Source organism: Carcharodon carcharias, chromosome 1 (assembly GCF_017639515.1).
Source record: "Carcharodon carcharias isolate sCarCar2 chromosome 1, sCarCar2.pri, whole genome shotgun sequence".
Classification (NCBI taxonomy): Eukaryota; Metazoa; Chordata; class Chondrichthyes; order Lamniformes; family Lamnidae; genus Carcharodon; species Carcharodon carcharias.
The window spans coordinates 77,720,718-77,739,811 of record NC_054467.1 but is presented as its reverse complement, the minus strand read 5'-3'; the positions used below and the strand labels follow the sequence as shown (position 1 = coordinate 77,739,811).

Here is a 19,094-nt window from a genome sequence, read left to right as displayed (position 1 = left end):
AGAGGTTTCCTTGCCCATGTTTAACCTGGTGCCATGAGACTTCATGGTATCCAGAGTCAATGTCGAGGACTCCCAGAGCAACTCCCTCCTGACTGTAGACCACTGTGCCGCCACCTCTACTGGGTCTGCCCTGCCGGTGGGACTGGACATATCCAGGGATGGTGATGATGGTGTCTAGGACATTATCTGTATGGTATGATTCCATGAGTATGACTATGTCAGGCTGTTGCTTGGCCAGTCTGTGAGATGGCTCTGCCAATTTTAGCACAAACCCCCACATTTGTAAGGAGGACTTTGCAGGATCAACAAGGCTGAATTTGCCATTGTCGGTGCAAGGAGGCCATCCAATTTCATACCTTATTTACTTTTTAGCAGCTTAATACAACTGAGTGGCTTGCTAGGCCATTTCAGAGGGCAGATAAGAGCCAACCACATTGCTGTGGATCTAGAGTCACATATAGGCCAGAGCAGGTAAGGACAACAGATTCAATTCCCTAAAGGACATTAGTGAACCAAAAGTGTTTTTATGACAATTGACAATTTTTTCATGTTCATCATTAGAGTCTTAATTCCAGATATTTATTGGATACAAATTGCACCATTTGGTGGCCATGATGGGATTCGAACCCAGGTCCCCAGAGTATTACCCTGGGTCTCTGGATTACTACTCCAGTGACAATATTGCAGATGACACAAAGCTGGGTGGGAGGGTGAGCTATGAGGAGGATGCAGAGATGCTTCAGTGTGATTTGGACAAGCTGAGTGAGTGGACAAATGTATGGCAGATGCAGTATAATGAGGATAAATGTGAGATTATCCATTTTGATAGCAAAAACAGGAATGCAGATTATTATCTGAATGGCTATAAATTGAGAGAGGCAAATATGCAACGAGACCTGGGTGTCCTTGTACACCAGTCACTGAAGGTAAGCGTGCAGGTGCAGCAGGCGGTAAAGAAGGCAAATGGTATGTTTGCCTTCATAGCCAGAGAATTCGAGTACAGGAACAGGGATGTCTTGCTGCAATTGTACAGGGCCTTGGTGAGACCACACCTGGAATATTGTGTGCAGTTTTGGTCTCCTTATCTGAGGAAGGATGTACTTGCTATAGAGGAAGTGCAGCGAAAGTTTACCCGACTGATTCCTGGGATGGCGTGACTGACATATGAGGAGAGATTGAGTCGATTAGGATTATATTCGCTGGAATTCAGAAGAATAAGGGGGGATCTCATGGAAACCTATAAAATTCTAACAGGGCTAGACATGGTAGATGCAGGAAGAATGTTCCCAATGGTGGGGGACTCCAGAACCAGGAGTCACAGTCTGAGGATATGCGTTAGACCATTTAGGACTGAGATGAGGAGAAATTTATTCACCCAGAGAGTGGTGAGCCTATGGAATTCGTTACCACAGAAAGTAGTTGAGACCAAAACATTGTATGTTTTCAAGAAGGAATTAGATATAGCTCTTGGGGCTAAAGGAATCAAAGGGTATGGGGAGAAAGCGGGAGCAGGCTATTGAGTTTGATGATCAACCATGATCATAATGAACGGCAGTGCAGGCTCGAAGGGCTGAATGGCCTACTCCTGCTCCTAGTTTCAATGTTTCTATTACCCCTATGCCACTGCCTCCCCGGATTGCAGGGGCTGAATACCTATCCAAGTGCACTTTAAATATGGTGCCTAGACCTTCATCCCATGAGGTAATGGAAGGGTTGGCGATGTCCTGCCCACCTCACTGTAGAATTGGTCAGGCATTTGTCCATATCTAATTGGTTGGCTGCTGCGTGACTGCATGTGATTAGCCATCCCACCTACGAGCATAAGTCCCATGCACTTCCGATCCCTCTGTCAGGATACTCAATGCTACAACAAGATTCCATAATGTTTTAATGGTTTAAATTCATGTACTTTTATTTCTTAATGACTTGGATTCAGGGATAGAAGGTACAATAGCTAAATTTGCAGATGACACCAAAATAGGTGGGAAAATAAGTTGCAATGAAGAAATAAGAAATTTACAAATGGATATGGACAGGTTAGGTGAATGGGCCAAAATTTGGCAGATGGAGTGTAACGTGGATAAGTGTGAGGTCATCCATTTTGGTTGGAAGAATAAAAAGGCGATTTATTATTTAAATAGAGAGAAACTTCAGAATGCTTCAGTGCAGAGGGATCCGGGTGTCCTCATGCATGAATCGCTGAAAGCTAGTATGCAGGTCCAGCAGATAATAAGGAAGGCAAATGGAATTTTGGCATTTATTGTTAAAGGAATAGAGTATAAAAATAGGGAAGTGTTGTTGTAACTGTACAAGGCATTGGTGAGACCGCACTGGGAGTACTGTGCACAGTTTTGGTCCCCTTACTTGAGGAATGATGTAGTTGCACTGGAGACGGTTCAGAGGAGGTTCACTAGATTGATTCCAGAGATGCGGGGCTTATCTTATGAGGAGAGATTGAATCCAGAGATGTGGGGCTTATCTTATGAGGAGAGATTGAACAGTTTCGGCCTATACTTGCTAGAGTTTAGAAGAATGAGAGGAGATCTAATTGAGGTGTATAAGGTGCTAAAGGGGATAGACAAAGTAGACGTGGAGCGGATGTTTCCCCTTCTGGGGCATTCTAGAATGAGAGGCCATAGTTTTAGGCTAAGGGGTGGTAGATTTAAATCAGAGATGAGGAGGAATTATTTTTCTCAAAGGATCGTGAATCTGTGGAATTCACTACCTCAGAGTGCCGGGGCGCTGAATAAATTTAAGGAGGAGATAGACAGATTTTTAATTAGTAATGGGCTGAAAGGTTATGGGGAGAGGGTGGGAAATTGGAGTTGAGGCCAAAATGAGATCAGCCATGATCGTAATGAATGGCGGGGCAGGCTCGAGGGGTTGAATTGCCTACTCCTGCTCCTAGTTCTTATGTTCTAATGTTCTTCAATTATAGTTAATATTTTCTTCTAACTGGCCTTCAATAGATTGTTGTACTAATGATGATATAATTAGTAGCTCCTTGCAGACATGTCGCACTCACAACTAGTTGATCAGTTCATGGAAAAAGAGTGGAGCAGCATAAAAGAACATAACATGGATTCAGACTTTTGAATGCTGCGTTTCACCTCTTAGCCTTTGTCAACAGACTTTTGTTATGCATCGACAATTTAATTTCCATATTTAATAGGGGCACAGTCTTAGTGAAAAAGTATAAAGCAATGCTCACTGTTAGGAAAGGGAGGAGAGCCAGAAGCAGCATACCTTAATTCGAAATAAATGGAATTGAAGCATTGTCATACTTCATTATATATTACACACATTGTAGCTTTAACTAGGGTTGTACCACATCCTGTGTAAAACCAAACTTTTGTTTCCTTCTGATTTGGTTTGCATGTGTTTGATCACCAGATTGATATGTGGAACTTAGTTTGTCCTGTCCATCTCAAGTCACTACTTCCCCGAAGTCAGCTTGCTTTCATGTGAAGGTGACGGGATACTTTCAGCCTCAAATATTACTTATGCTGTCCCTTGGAAGACAAACTCATTATTTACAGTTACGAAGCTAACCCCAGATGAGCATGTGGCAGAATCTAATCAGGTTCTTGGCCTCTTAGTAGAATTCTCAACAGCTGAGAGTTTGTTAAAAGCTTGAGATTTAAACAAAGAATCCAGGGGGCGAGAAGAGCAAAAAGAGCTAAGGCTGAGCATTTCACAAATAGAGTATGACACTTTGCAAATAGAGTATGATCTAGTCTTTTGTTGTGCTCTACAATCGATGCAATTTAATGTATTTATTATTTCTCTTCTCCCATAATGATTTGGTAACAGTTGATATTATAAACAGCATTCTTGATAAATGGTTGTTTACATCATCACTGCAACAATACTGATTTCTCATGCTTCATGACATTAATGCCATATCAGTGAATTGTGTTTTGCAATTAATTACAGTAATTTATGTCTTAATTATATTCTAATAAATGTAGACCCAATCCCCATGTGTGCAGCATAATACCTGGACATCTATACAGCTTCCTTGCCTGTGCAATGTCTCCTTTACTTAAACGTGCACGTTGGCCAATGGCAGGTCTTATGCCATTTTCGTCACGTCCAGGGAGAATGGTATCCAGAAACATTCCTCTAAGAAAAAGAAAGAACAGTCACTTAATAAGATGATACTGTCAGTTTACCCCATTTGTGTTTCTGAATTTGGTGGGAGTGGGGAGGTGGAAAGATTCTATTTCTTTGCAATTTTTCATAACATTATAAAACATACGTGTAAAGAATATTTCAGAGTGTCACACAGTAATATTGTCTAAATTCAGCAAATAATAAATGTCCAAGTTCAATTTTCGGTCTGTGATGAGCTAGTTGATCTCAGCAAGACAGGAAATAGGGCACTACATCTCCTGTGGATTGAGAAAGGGATTTTCTTTTATATTCATTCACGGGATGTGGGCATTATTGCCCATCCCTAATTGCTTGAGAAGATGGTGGTGAATGGCCTTCTTAAACCACAGTAGCCCATGTGTTGTAGGAACACCCACAGTGCTGTTAGGGAGTTGCTAGATCTTGGCCCAGTGACAGCGATATAGTTCCAAGTCAGGATGGCGTGTGGCTTATTTGGGAGCTTGCAGATGGTGGTGTTTCCATGCATCTGCTGTCCTTGTCCTTCTAGGTGATAGGGTTTGGAAGGTGCTGTTGAAGGAGCCTTGGTGTGCCAGGGCTCCTGCTTTTGATCACTGTCCACCCACCATGCTGGAAGTGTGCTTGTGTAGATTTTGAATAAGGAGAGAATCAGGCTAAATTGGCAATTAAAATGATAATCAAAAATCAAAATATATTTATTACCACATACCTAAGTGTTAAATCACAGTACTAAACTACTAATTTTTATGAAATCTATGGATAAATGCATACTTCTTCAACAATTACTTACAACCCTTTAAGCAATCCTCATGTTCCAAAAGATATTTCAGCAAACCCGTCACAGGTTTGGAACACAGGAATATTAGAATGCACAGGACCAGAATTTAAAAATCCAAAAAGTCCACTTGGCCAGGCCTTAATTTACTAAAGCTAACATACTATTTTATTAAAACTGGAAGAAAACTTCGGAGAACAATGTAGGTATTTTAAACAAAAACAGAATTACCTGGAAAAACTCAGCAGGTCTGGCAGCATCTGCGGAGAAGAAAAGAGTTGACGTTTCGAGTCCTCATGACCCTTCAACAGAACTAGATCTAGTTCTGTTGAAGGGTCATGAGGACTCTAAACGTCAACTCTTTTCTTCTCCGCCGATGCTGCCAGACCCGCTAAGTTTTTCCAGGTAATTCTGTTTTTGTTTTGGATTTCCAGCATCCGCAGTTTTTTTGTTTTTATCTAATGTAGGTATTTTGTTTTTTGACCAATGTCATATAAAATTTAAAGTAACCGAATAGTAAATCAGTCCTACAGCACTGTTAGATATAGATTTTATGAGTTTGTGCTCCTGAAGTACAACATTGCATGATATCCGTGCATATTGAGTGCAAGAGATCAATGCATCCCACAATTTTCCATCAATTAGTTTTAATAGTAGAAGAAACTCATATGAGATGCACTGATCTCATTCCCAAATGCCTGCTCTGCATTCCTTAAACTTCAAAGCTCTCTACTGAGAGTGTTATTTTGTAAATTCTGTACTTTAATCTTTGCATATTTGAGCTCTGAACTCCACTCCAAATGATCTTCCACTAATAATTTTAAATAAGAAGATACTGAATGCACCCTCAATGATTCAGTGTGGAAATACAATGAGTAGAGTAGACCTTTGATGTATTGTGAGTGGTTAGCTGATTTAACTAAGAGAGCACTGGAATCTCTACAGTGGGCTTTAGTGTTGCTAGTTAGGGAGCCAAACAATATGCCCTTTCCAGCATGAATCACTGAATGACAATCAGAAATAGATTTTAACATTCCAAGCTTAGGAGTACTAAGATTAATGTATACCCCAGAAGCCACTTGCCTGAAATCACCCAACTCAGTACATATGAGAAACATGGATTGTTTCTAACTATACACTTCTTCTTCTGTCCCAACTTCATGTGTTCGTGATATATTTTACACATTCCAGATCGTTTTTGACCCTGAAAATAATTCCATATTGAAGTTGTGCTGTTTGACACATGAGAATGGCCCTAGTATGTTTACTTAGACAATTTTATTCCTGTAATTAATAAAAATGCTTTAAAAACAATTAACCATTCTAATCTCCTGGTCTCCAATGCAATCTTCATTAGTTTCGTGTACAACATCAGGTTATTTAGATAACAATTAAAAAGGGGGACAGAAAAATGAACAACTTCACTATGCAGTATAGACAGTAGAGCCCCGAACCAGTATTAATCCAGAGAAAGAGTTTTCATTGTACTCAAACAGCTGACAAAATGTAAAAGTCAAAGAGATGTAACCTTAGACTCCAACCTTGAGAAGGTGTTCCTAGCATAGTGCATAATACTGTCAAAGTCATATGCTTCCCCGAGGGAGTTCACTTCACCGGGTTCCATCTTGAGGAAGTTGTATTCCTGGCCTGCATGCAGTAAGAAGGAAAGATTGAGGTTAGCCATTGAACAATGTTAGTGATTACTGCCCACAAAATTCTGAAACTGCTGCTGTAAAGGCATCAAATTGTAATGTTCCCATTGCTCTACCAAGTTACATATGGTTTGCTGAATTCATAAAGAATAACAAAATCTTTTCCTAAACAATCAACTTCAGAAAAAGTATTCCTGATCTGAATACAATTCTGCTTCCAGCATACAGTGGTTGTGTACGCAAATCATTTGAGCCAACCTCCATTGAATAAAATTCCTGATCCAAGTATTACACTGCAAGGACCAAATTCTTCCGGCTCAGGCTAATAATACACAATAATTGAATACTGCTCAGTACTCACCAATACCAGGCTCTGAAAGAGCCTTGAATGGAATACTGGCAGTGTTTTGTTCATTTTTAGGTGCACTAAATTCACAATTCATAAATAATTCTAGAATTTACCATTTACTGAAGTAGAAATTGGTCCCATTTCTGTCTGGTTTCTGGGTGGAAACTGAAGCAAAACAAACCAATTTCAGGATGAGTAGGAAAACATTGAGCCCAATTGTCAGCTTCATTATGGACATCTACATATTGCTCCAGGCAGATTTGCAGAGATCCCAAGTGGCCACTTACAACAAGTATTAGGCACCTTACGTATGTATATATAATGGGTTGAATGACAGGTTTATGCTCTCTTGCAGAAATTGGTTTGGACTGAACAGGAGTCAGGATTGTTTCTTGTGTGATAATGAGACGAACATGATGGCCTAACCAGAAGCCACCATCAAAAGGTAAATTTTGAAGGAAAACATTTTTTTAAAACATGCCTATAGAACCAGTAGGAGCAGGAGTGTTTCCTCAGCTCCACAACAACTCAATCACCAATCTCCCCATTGCTGTTCCACCCCTCATCTCAGACTTACCTGTGGGCTATTGCCAATGAAGCAAGTGGCCCAATATTCATTTTCTGCAAATGGAAAAGCACCTCTGGAGGTGTAACAGATGTTGACTTATTGCCTAATTAACATTAGTGAAGCTCAGAGCACAATTTTAGGCTAACCTTAGGCCTCCCAAATGACCCTGTGTACAGCACTGATTTCAAGCCTGAAAACAGGCCGAAGGAATTTCCAAAACCTTTGCAAACTCACAATGCCTGGAACATAATGGGTCACAGCTGGAACAATATATCTTTGATGTATTGCATTGTTATCTCTGTGTGTTCACTGTTCTTAAGTTGTGGATTTGCAAAGCACTGTGAACTTTGTTCAATGCTTTACAAGTTAATGGTTGTCATATTAGTGTGAAGCTGGATTTCATTGAGCTACAGTTAGGTAAAAGCCCCATCCAGTACACTAAACTACGCCAGAAGTCCCAGGTTCAGTCCCAGGTATGCTTTAAATTTTCTAATTTCAGCAGTAACAATTGGGTTGCTGAACTTGACGACAGTGCTGGTAACTAAGGGATCGGGAATAAATTTAAAGCTCTTGATCACTATCCTGTTACCCCTAATGATGATGTAGTCAGAAAGGATCAGGCTTCACTGCATTATTGAATAGCCCACAGGTATTTGATGACAACATACTGTCATGTCCCAGTATATTATGAACTTTCGGCCAGTGCTTTTATATTTTAAAACTAGACAAACAGACTATTAAAATGGCTGCTGCAAATCATGTGACCTTTGGCATTTGATCTGCAGACAATCCTAAGACTCAAGTGAATACCTGTTCAAATATGGGCATTCACAGTGATCCAGGGAATTCACACTTCATTAAGGATGGGCCAACACAAAAAAACGGACTCAGCAATTCCAGCCAACCTGACTCTGTTACTCCCTGGGCAAAAGGGGATATTGAAACTCAATGGGCTGAATTGTCCCCCCATCGGGGGGAAAGTTGACGGGCGGGCGCATGCGGGCGTGCTTCCGATCGGCACCCCCAATCGGAGGCATGGCGCCATTTTACAAGGCCCGCCCAGTGTGACGTCCACAGGGAAGCACTATGTGCTCCCTGTGCAGGCGGTGGGGGGGGGGGGGGATTCCCAAAATCGAGAGTGCGCCCTTTCACGCATGCGCACGAAACAGGCTAAGTGCTACCTCAGGGAGATCGCCTCTGCGTGCAAATATATTAAAAATAGAAAAAAAAATTTCCCTTACATGTCCCCTCATGTGACAATGTCAGAAGTCCCAGGTTCAGTCCCAGGTATGCTTTAAATTTTCTAATTCCACATGAGTTGGACATGTTCATAATTTCCAAAAAAAACTTGATTAAAATTTTTAAAACCCTACATGAAACTTCAACCCGCCTGTGGATGAGGTTTCATGTTTTTTCTAGTTCCCGCTGGGGCTCCTGGCCTGCCCACCAACCTTAAGGTTGGACGGGCACGTCCACTAATTACTTTAATTGATCTGTCAATGGCCTCAATTGGCCAATTTGCTGCGCCCCTGCCTTCCTGGAAATTTAAATAGTGCGCGGTGACATGGGGAGTTCTGCCCGACGTCATCCCGTGTCATTTTACTTGTCGGTGAGCGGGTCCCACCCAGCCCAGCCCAATATGTGCAAGGCAGATGTGAATGGATCCTATCAACTTTTGTTAAGAAACCCAAACTTACCTTATTGAACGCGAAGGTCGGGAACTCACTGATGGACCAAAGACTTTCAGCGCATGTGACAGCCGGGGGCAGGCTGCACACACACAGTTCAGCAATTTTAGGTTTTCAGGCCCAGGACAGGCCCTGCACGCCTGCACATAGAGAGAAAAGAAAGAGGACGCAAAAACCCAGGTTAGCTGACCAGGTGGGGGGTGGTATAGCCAGCAAGTGTCCAGTGAGAGGTCACAAAAAGGGGAGAGGGGACAGGGAGCAGTCCCAAAGGAAGTCCCAGTTAAGGGACAAAGACAGGGGTCAGAAACAAATCCCAGTTAATTTCAGTTAAAAGAAAGCAGAGAAACTGGCTCCAAGTTAGGGAAAGGGCTACGGGGAGAAGGCTTAAACTAAAGCGGTCTCAGGAGAAGCCCTGATAATCAAAGCAGGCCTCTAGGGCAGAGGTACCCCTTTGAAGCAGCAGTGTTTTGCTTAACATGGCCAAAGGTTGAAGTTGTACCTGTAATTTGGTGCTTGGGCGTATATTCAGGAATCCAGGGGAACAGAATCTTGGGAGACAAGATTGAAACCCTGGAGGTGGCCGTTGTTGATGTCAAGTTTGGTAATTGAAGAGAGCTAAAGAGAACTCCTGAAGATCCAAGAAGGTGGCCAAAGTTTAATGACTCCATGCTGCGAGCCATTGGGGTAAAGGTACACCTTTGAAGTGGTCGTGCTCCGCTTGGCGTGGCCAAAAAGCTGAAATTGTACCTGTAATTTGGTGCTTGAGTGTATTCGAGAATCCAAGGGAACGGAATCTCGGGAGATGAGATTGAAACCCTATGAGGTGGGTGGTTGTTGAAGCCATCCGAGTTGGAACGACTTTTGGAGAGATTTCCAAGGCAAGATCTTTGAAGGTAAAGATTGGAAACTATTGTGAGAAAGACAAAGTTTCAGTGAGATTGGTTGACTTAACAGTGTTTGCTGACATCTGGGTTGTTGAGAAATCCATGGAATCCATTTTGGTCACATTTGGCATTTATTGTGTAGTGTGATGTGTTGGACCACAGTTTACTTGTTAATTCACATGTGCCTCATATTTACCCTGAATGTTAGAATATAAGATAGATATTCTAAATTGTTTTATCTTTCTGTCTTCGCATAATAAAGTTCATTGCTGTTTGTTCAAAACCTATGGAATCTTGTGGTTTTATTGACTGGGCAAGTGCCTTAAATCTCAAACTTTATCCACTTTAAACAAAACGTTATTGGCCCCTAACCAGATCTCAATAACAACTTGGGGGTCTGGCCAAGGATTATGACACCTTCCACTGTTTCCCTCATTCAAACTAGACTGGGTGAATCTCAAGGTGTCGACCGACAACACAGAATGATTGGAATCAATATACACACCAACCTCTGAATGGAAAAAAGACTTTGGGGAGAATTCTCTCCCCGTCAGGGCAGTTGGACGGGAGCGGGCATGGGCAGGCACGCAGCTGATCGCCGCCTGCAATCGGCTGCATGCCTCCATTTTACATGGGCGGACCAATTAAGGCCCGCCCAGCTTGAGCACACCCAGAAGCGCTGAGTGCTCCCTGTGCGGGCAGGGGGAGTAGGTTGAGTCAGGGCCTGGGCTCTTTCGCACATGTGCTCAAAAGAGCACAGAAATCTCAGTTTGATCTTTCAAAATTTTAATAAAGACAGAAAAAAAATGTTGGGACATGTCAATTAATTTTATTGAAAAATTTTATTAAACTTTAAAAACCTTTGTGAAACCTCATCCCACCCGTGGATGAGGTTTCATGATAAATGCGATAACCGCCTGGGCTCTTCACCTGCCCATCAACCTTAAGGTTGGACGGGTAGCTCAGTTAAATATTTTAGTTGATAGTTAAATGGCCTTAATAGGCCTTTGATAGTTCAGCAGATGCACAGCCAAATCCGGTGCACGCCCACCAAACTGAATATCTGAATGATATGCGGTGACGTCGGGATACTCACCCGACGTTACCGCGCATCAATTTACACGTCAGCAAGTGGGCCCCGCCCCCACTTGCTGACCCAAAGGTTCTGCTCTTTGAACTTGTGCAAAGTCACAGGATGAGGGAAAAATGTTTGTTTTTAAAACCTTGTAGACAGAGTTCCACCAAAAACCATCGAACTAGCTGAAAGTCACCAAAAGCAGCCAAAGTAATAAAAGGCAATGCTTTTAAAGTGGGAGATCCTACCAGACAGAAAGATTCCCCAACCTGTTAAAGCCCATCTGATAAGCAACCTCCTAGAAATTTGATTATAAGAAGCCTCACAGCCTGCTGAGAATCTCTCACTTTACAAGACCTTCACTTCAACTTTAAAGCATCAACTACATCTAAGGGACTATAGACCTGCTGAGACAGAGACTGAGATAATTAATTATAAACTGTGACAGTATATTACCTTCATCTGTACTGAACTTTTATGCATGTGAGTGTGGGTGAGATTTATGAGTGAGACCTTCCATTTAATTTGGGGTAAGTGTGTAAGGATGAATAACCTTCTTTGTTTTTAAACTAAAAAACAACTTGCTGCTGAAATGATTTAATTTGGGATCCACACTCTGAGGGTAAAGAAGCACATGCCTCTTACATACAAACATACTGATCCTGGGCAGTAAAAGGAAAACAAATTCTATCTGTGACAATATATTGATAGAGAATACCGTTTGAGGTACCAGAAAGTTACCAGCACATGTGAAACCATATCCCAGTAACTGTCGGCAACTTCATACAGAACTGGGGAAAGAAAACCTTGTATTAAAAATAAGAGGCTGCTGAAATCTTGCAATTCAGTTCCAAAGTAGCACAACAAGGATTAAGTCTCCTGGGGCTTAGTTCTAATGCAATTCTACTTTAAGCACATAATCCTGATCCAGGAATAAAATTACTCCCATTTATCAAATTTTCACTGTTCAGCAATAACCAGCCCATTGTCAACTGCAATCTATAAATGTCAGCATAGTTTAAAATTCCAATTTGTTTTTATGTATAAACTGAAGTTTCTAGAGTTATCCCTATCCTTACTTGTTTGGAGTGTATTACTAAATAGATACTTAAATGGGCTGGTCAGCTGCAGAAAGAGTTATACAGGCCCCTATATTAAGCAAAGTTGGGCTCTGTGTGGTGAGAGGGTAATTGTGTGTGCAAAAGCCAGAAAGAAACTTAACAGGATTAATTCTCCACTTTAAATTCAATTATTGCAATTGTCATGCCTCCAAGGTATGTGGCTGGCATGATTTGCACCTGAATGACGATCTTAAATCGAATAAAGCTAATGCAAAAATTGAATTTGGAGGAGATGGCAAGTGTCTAAACATGGATTCATGAAGAGCAAGGACAGCACCCTGATTCAATGATGCTTCACTCAATTTATTGCTGGCTGCAGTCAGGAGTAGCAGGGAAATACTTTTTCCTATAAATGGGAAGAAGAAACCTGATGCTTTAAACAGGAAGGTGCGACTGGAGGTAATTGAGGAGGTGAGCAGCAAGAATGTTGTGGCCTGCTCTTGAAAGCAGTGCAGGAAGTAGCTTAGTAACCTAAGAGGGTCAAGAAAAGTGAGTACAATTGCTGACTGACCAACATTCTGTGGTGATCATCCGGCCCTGGCTTTCATTCTGTCTTGCCAAGCGTACTCCATCACACCACTCCTTACACATGCTAAAGGTTCCAGCAGCCAACTTTCATTTTCTATGCATTTTCTGACCTTCCCAATTATCCATCCACTAATGCCACTCAGTCCTACCCTTATGCAATACGATACATCTGTCTAATAGTCAGCATCATAAAATACACTGAATTAATTGAGTGAATATTCACCCCTTTTAAGAGATAGCAAAATGCAAGGGAGAGGGAAAGGACTGGAGATGGTTCCCTGCATTTTGTGCAGTTCACAGATGCAGAAGGGGAAACCCTGGAGATAAATAGCAGATCTGTATTCCTCTCCATCAGATACCTGGTGAATTAAAAATATATTTTGCACACATGCTGACTTTATTTCATAAATGACTTAACTATAGTGATCATCAAGATTGGTACTTAATCATAACTGTTTATTTGCTCTTCCAGGGCCTACACATGAAAATCAAGTGTCTATGGCCATGCACAATGATGATATCTCAGAGGACCCTCATTCCTTCTGAGAGTGCACCATCAAAGAGCATACAGCCATACATCAGTGCAAAGGCTCGCACTTCAGTGGATCCACTGAAGTAGTTTTCACCTGGAAATTCACAACTTGTAAGTGCACATGGGCAGACACTGGTGGCAGGGACAACTGCGAAGAGTCTGCATCAAGGGCACTATCCTCTTCAAGCTCTACTCAATTGGGCACGGATGCTAAACCCTGGGGACTGTCATTCAGGAGAAAGTTAGAAATGCGTTAACAACTTCACCAGGTACTAAGAGGTGTCTCCTGCACTCTCCACAACAACGGATAGGATGAAAGAGTCCAATTTGATGCTAGTGGACTAGTTTTCTAGGGAACTGTGAGAATGCCTGCCCTGGAGAAAGCAGCCACCTTCATGGAGCTTCAGATACAGCTCTGAAACAAATGAAGACTGCACACAGTAGACCACACACATCCGCCACCCTGTGTTAACTCAATGTTATTACAAGTATGCAGCTCTTCCTTGAGACCTTTCCCTGCCTGGTTGATGCTCTGTAACCTCAAAGCTGAGAAAAGCTATATTTTTAATGAGTTTCCTTCTCACTGAGGAGGCTTCAGGGCGATCCACATCTAACAACATGTTTTTAAAACTCTGCTCTCATTTTGACGGCTGTGACAAATTTCACTTCAGCAGCTGAGACAGACCATAACATTAAGCTATGAACAACATTCTAAATAAAACAGCTCAAAACATTCTTTAAAAAGTCATTTCGCCCTATGTTGATGGGTCCTCTAAAAAATTCCAGGATCCAGGTCCACACCTTTGCCAAAAGCTAATCAGTTTTTCCTTGAGTCAAACTCTGCGTACCAAGTTTGGTTGAAATCCATCAATTCGTTTTTGAGACACATTGTTTTCCAGAAGACAAACTAACAGGGGTGAAAACATTACATCCATCCATCTTCAGCGGTGGAGGTAAAATATTAATTTAAAAAATCATCACCCAATGTGGGACCTGAGACTATGGCCCAGATTTTCCGCCCGGTTCAGGTGTACAGCAATGGGAGAATTTCCGGCTTAAAAGAAGTGGTGGCAGAGATAGATTGGTTATAATCTTCCAAAAATCCTTAAATTTCGAAAGGGTGCCACAGGATTGGAAAATTGCTAATGTAACACCTTTGTTCAAGAAAGGAGGGAGGCAGAAAGCTGGAAACTATACACCAGTTAGCCTTACACCGGCATAGGAAAAGTTCTAGAATTCGTTATTAAGGAAGTTATAGCAGGATACTTAGAAAATCACAATGAGACCAGGCAGAGCCAACATGGCTTTGAGAAAGGAAAATCATGTTTAACTAATCTTCAGAGTGTTTTGACCAAATAACATTCAGGGTGGGTAAAGGGGAAACCAGTTGATGTGGTGTACTTGGATTTCCAAAAGGCATTTGGAATGGTGCCACATCAAAGGTTACTGGTGTAGGGGTATGAGGATTAGCATGGATAAAGGGTGGCTAACAAGGAGCAGAGAGTAGGAATGAATGGGTCTTTTTCAGATAGGCAAGCTGTTACTAGTGGAGTGCCACAGGGATCGGTGCTGGGGCTCAACTTATTACAATCTATATCGATGACTTGGATGAAGGGACCAAATGTATGGTAGCTAAATTTGCTGATGACACCAAGATAGGCAGGAAAATAAGTTGTCAAGAGGAGGTAGAGAGTCTGCAAAGGGCAAAAGACAAGTTAAGTGAATGGACAAAAATTTGGCAGATGGAGTATGACGTGGGTAAATGTGAACTTGTCCATTTTGGCAGGTAGAATAGAAAAACAATATAGTATTTAAATGGCAAGAGATTGCAGATCTTGGTGGTACAGAGAGACCTGGATGTCCTGGTACATGAAACACAAAGTTAGCATGCAGGTACAGCAAGTGATTAGGAAGGCAAATGGAACGTTGGCATTTATTGCAAGAGGAATGGAATATAGAATTGGTGATGTTTTACTGCATCTGTACAGGGTTTTGATGAGACCACATCTGAAGTACATTGTACAGTTTGGTCTCCTTATTTGAAAGAGAATATAATTGCTTTAGAAGCAGTTCAGAGAAGGTTCACTCGACTCATTCCTGGGATGAAAGTGTTGTTTGAACAGGTTAGGCCTATACCCATTTGAGATTAGAAGAATGGGAGGTGATTTTATTGAAACATACAAGATCCTGAGGAAACAATAGGTGGATACTGGGAGGATGTTTCATCTTGTAGAGGAAACTAGAACTCAGGGACATGGTTTAAGAATACAAGGTTTCCCTTTTAAGACAGAGATGAGGAGATTTTCTTTTCTCCCAGAGGATCGTTAGAATGTGGAATTCTCTTCCCCAGAAGATAGTGAAGGTTGGGTCTTTAAATTTATTCAAGGCTGAATTAGATGGTTGTTTGCAAACAAGTGGCTCAAGGGTTATGGGCTGCAGACAGGACTTTGGAGCTGAGACCACAATCAGATCAGCCATGGTCTTATTGAATGGTGGAGCAGGCTCAAAAGGCCAAATTGCCTGCTTCTGTACCTATGTCCAATGATCTTATGCCAACCCATGCCACTCTACCCATTGCCCCATTGTCTCTTATACCTACTATACCAACCCATGGCCCTCTAACCATCCTCCACCACCCCTCATGCCTCCCACCAACCCTTATACACCTCTATGCCCCCCCATATTCCCATGACCCTTCATAGCCCCTATACCAACTTAGTGCTAACTCATGCCAACCCATGCCTCCCACCCACCATCCTTTGCCCTTACCCCCTCCTTGCCAACTCACCTAATATCCTTTGACAGCTCCATGGCAGTTGTGGCTGTTCCAACGAGTTTATGCATTTTATGAAAATTCATGTTTAATTTTAACAATCTCAAAGGGTGCCTTACCCCTCCCAAAGGATGCCCCAGGACCATATACAATGGGGTACTTTATCTCACCAAAGTTATACCCTTTGTATCCAAATTAATTCACCAAGACCTCCTCTGACCTGATCTAATCTGCACACTCTGGGTTTCACATTCCTAACCTACCAAAGTCCCACTTCAGTGGAGGCAGCTGGTGATTTAAATGGCCAGCTGCATCCCTAAACTGCGCATGCATGAACCCCAGCTCAATTCCAGTCCCTCCCCTGTGAAAATAGGAAATGCCACATTCAGGAGCAGGGCTTAGAATTTCCGGTCATTTCTGGGATTTTTGCCACAATGGAGAGCCTCTCTGCCATAGCGAAAGTCTGGGCCTTTGACTCTGGGATTAAGAATCCCAATAGTTACCAACTGTGTTATTAGGGTTGGACAGGAACTCTCTCCATAAAGCCTTTAACGAGCTGGTTTCCCAAATAAACATAAATCAAATGTGTCCTTTTACAATAAAGTTGCTGCAATTTGTGCAAACTTGCATTTCCAAGGAAAGACAAATTAATGTGATTTAAGTGTCATTTTTCCCCCTCTGTGCTTCCCTTAACTAAAGTTGAAACTTGTTCTGAAATTGATCAATTTAATTTGTGTTCCAATAAAATTCTCCTGTGGTTTGATATTATCCAGTTTCTGCGACAATTTTAAATCAAATGCTCCCCACACAAGCATTTTAAAACCACTGATGCTTCTGTTGCTGACCAAAAATGTGCCAGCAGCAATTGCATATGTGCCAATGGCCGCAATGTGGGCCAAGTGCACATGCATGACAGTTTCTCACATCTTCCTAGTTGGTGTCAGGAGTTACAGTAGTTTTTACCCATTAACATAAATGGAGGAAAATCAAGGGCATTATAGGCATGCCCGATTTTCTGATATTGTTCTCCACAGCATACTACACAATTGATGCTCAATCATCTATAACTGAATACTTTTAATGTACCCAGTTGTAATTGCAACTAATTACTATTCAACAATATTAGCCTGATTTATTTGGGATCATTCTCAAATCTGAGTTAGAAATTCATAACTTCAAGCCACACACCAGATATGGATATGTAAATCCAGACTGACACCTCAGTGCTTGTAGAAGAGGGTTTGTGCTGTCAGGGGTGCCAACCTTGGGATAATATGCTAATCATGTCTACCCATTCTTAGAACTCAAATGGATGTTAAAAATTCCATGGCACCTTCTGGGAAAGCCGTTCCTTCACTGTCACTGGATCAAGATCCTGGAACTCCCTAACAGCACTGTGGGTGTACCTATGGACTGCAGCAGTTTAAGAACGCAGCTCACTACCACCTTCTCAAGGGCAACTAGAGATGGGCAATAAATGCTGGCCCAACCAACGAAGCCCACATCCCATGAATGAATAAAAAAAAGAACTTTCTACTCATGTCTCAGCCAATATTCATCCCTCAACCAACACCACTGGAAAAAAAAAGACATATCATCAAATTGTTACTGACCAGGCACTATCTGTGAGATATTGCTGGTGCAGGATTTTATTTGTAGACATAACAATCACTGGACTCTAAAGAAGACAAGAATTGCATAAAGGGCTTTAGAATACTGCAGTGTAATAATGTGATGTAAATGTAGAGGGGAAAATATACTTAGTCACTATTTTATACTCAAGCCAGACAACTAAAAAGCAATGTTGAAACTTGTTTAACAAGTCATAAATATTTAGGATTCGTCACTACCCTGCTGATGATTTCTTAAACTATTTTTGATATTTAGCAATGAGCCACTCATAAATCAACCTATACAGCCACAACAGACGATGTTCAATACAGAACTGACATGCACCCTTGGCATAGTTGATCTTCTCCCAAGAAGGATGAATGCTAGTACTCAGCTATAATTCCACTGAAAAATTTTGATGATATCATAAACCCTGGGAATATCCGTGATTTATTTAAAGTTATAATTCCTTTTAATGATGCTATAAACTACAACAAGGAACCTTCGGCAGAGAAGAAAAGAGTTGACGTTTCGAGTCCTCATGACCCTTCGACAGAACTTGAGTTCGAGTCCAAGAAAGAGCTGAAATATAAGCTGGTTTAAGGTGTGTGTGTGGGGGGGCGGAGAGATAGAGAGACAGAGAGGTGGAGGGGGGGGGGGGTGGGTGTGGTTGTAGGGACAAACAAGCAGTGATAGAAGCAGATCATCAAAAGATGTCAACGACAATAGTACAATAGAACACATAGGTGTTAAAGTTAAAGTTGGTGATATTATCTAAACGAATGTGCTAATTAAGAATGGATGGTAGGGCACTCAAGGTTTGGCTCTAGTGGGTTTTTTTTAATAATGGAAATAGGTGGGAAAAGGAAAATCTTTATAATTTATTGGAAAAAAAAAAGGAAGGGGGAAACAGAAAGGGGGTGGGGATGGGGGAGGGAGCTCACGACCTAAAGTTGCTGAATTCAATATTCAGTCCGGAAGGCTGTAAAGTCCCTAGTCGGAAGATGAGGTGTTGTTCCTCCAGTTTGCGTTGGGCTTCACTGGAACAATGCAACAAGCCAAGGACAGACATGTGGGCAAGAGAGCAGGGTGGAGTGTTAAAATGGCAAGCGACAGGGAGGTTTGGGTCATTCTTGCGGACAGACCGCAGGTGTTCTGCAAAGCAGTCGCCCAGTTTACGTTTGGTCTCTCCAATGTAGAGGAGACCACATTGGGAGCAACGAATGCAGTAGACTAAGTTGGGGGAAATGCAAGTGAAATGCTGCTTCACTTGAAAGGAGTGTTTGGGTCCTTGGACGGTGAGGAGAGAGGAAGTGAAGGGGCAGGTGTTGCATCTTTTGCGTGGGCATGGGTTTGTGCCATAGGAGGGGGTTGAGGAGTAGGGGGTGATGGAGGAGTGGACCA

At 41.9% G+C, this 19,094-nt stretch overlaps 1 protein-coding gene across 2 annotated transcripts in view; it reads right to left on the bottom strand.

Annotated features, from left to right (window-relative positions):
* Nucleotides 1-19,094, bottom strand: part of LOC121277008 (tolloid-like protein 1) — a 427,048-nt gene that overhangs the window by 187,150 nt on the left and 220,804 nt on the right. For both annotated transcript variants that reach the window (XM_041185854.1, XM_041185863.1), the window contains exons 8-9: nucleotides 6,451-6,556; nucleotides 4,001-4,125 (exon numbers count right to left, since the gene is read on the bottom strand). In XM_041185854.1, coding sequence (XP_041041788.1) covers nucleotides 4,001-4,125; nucleotides 6,451-6,556 — 231 coding nt within the window. The remainder of the gene's footprint in view (nucleotides 1-4,000; nucleotides 4,126-6,450; nucleotides 6,557-19,094) is intronic.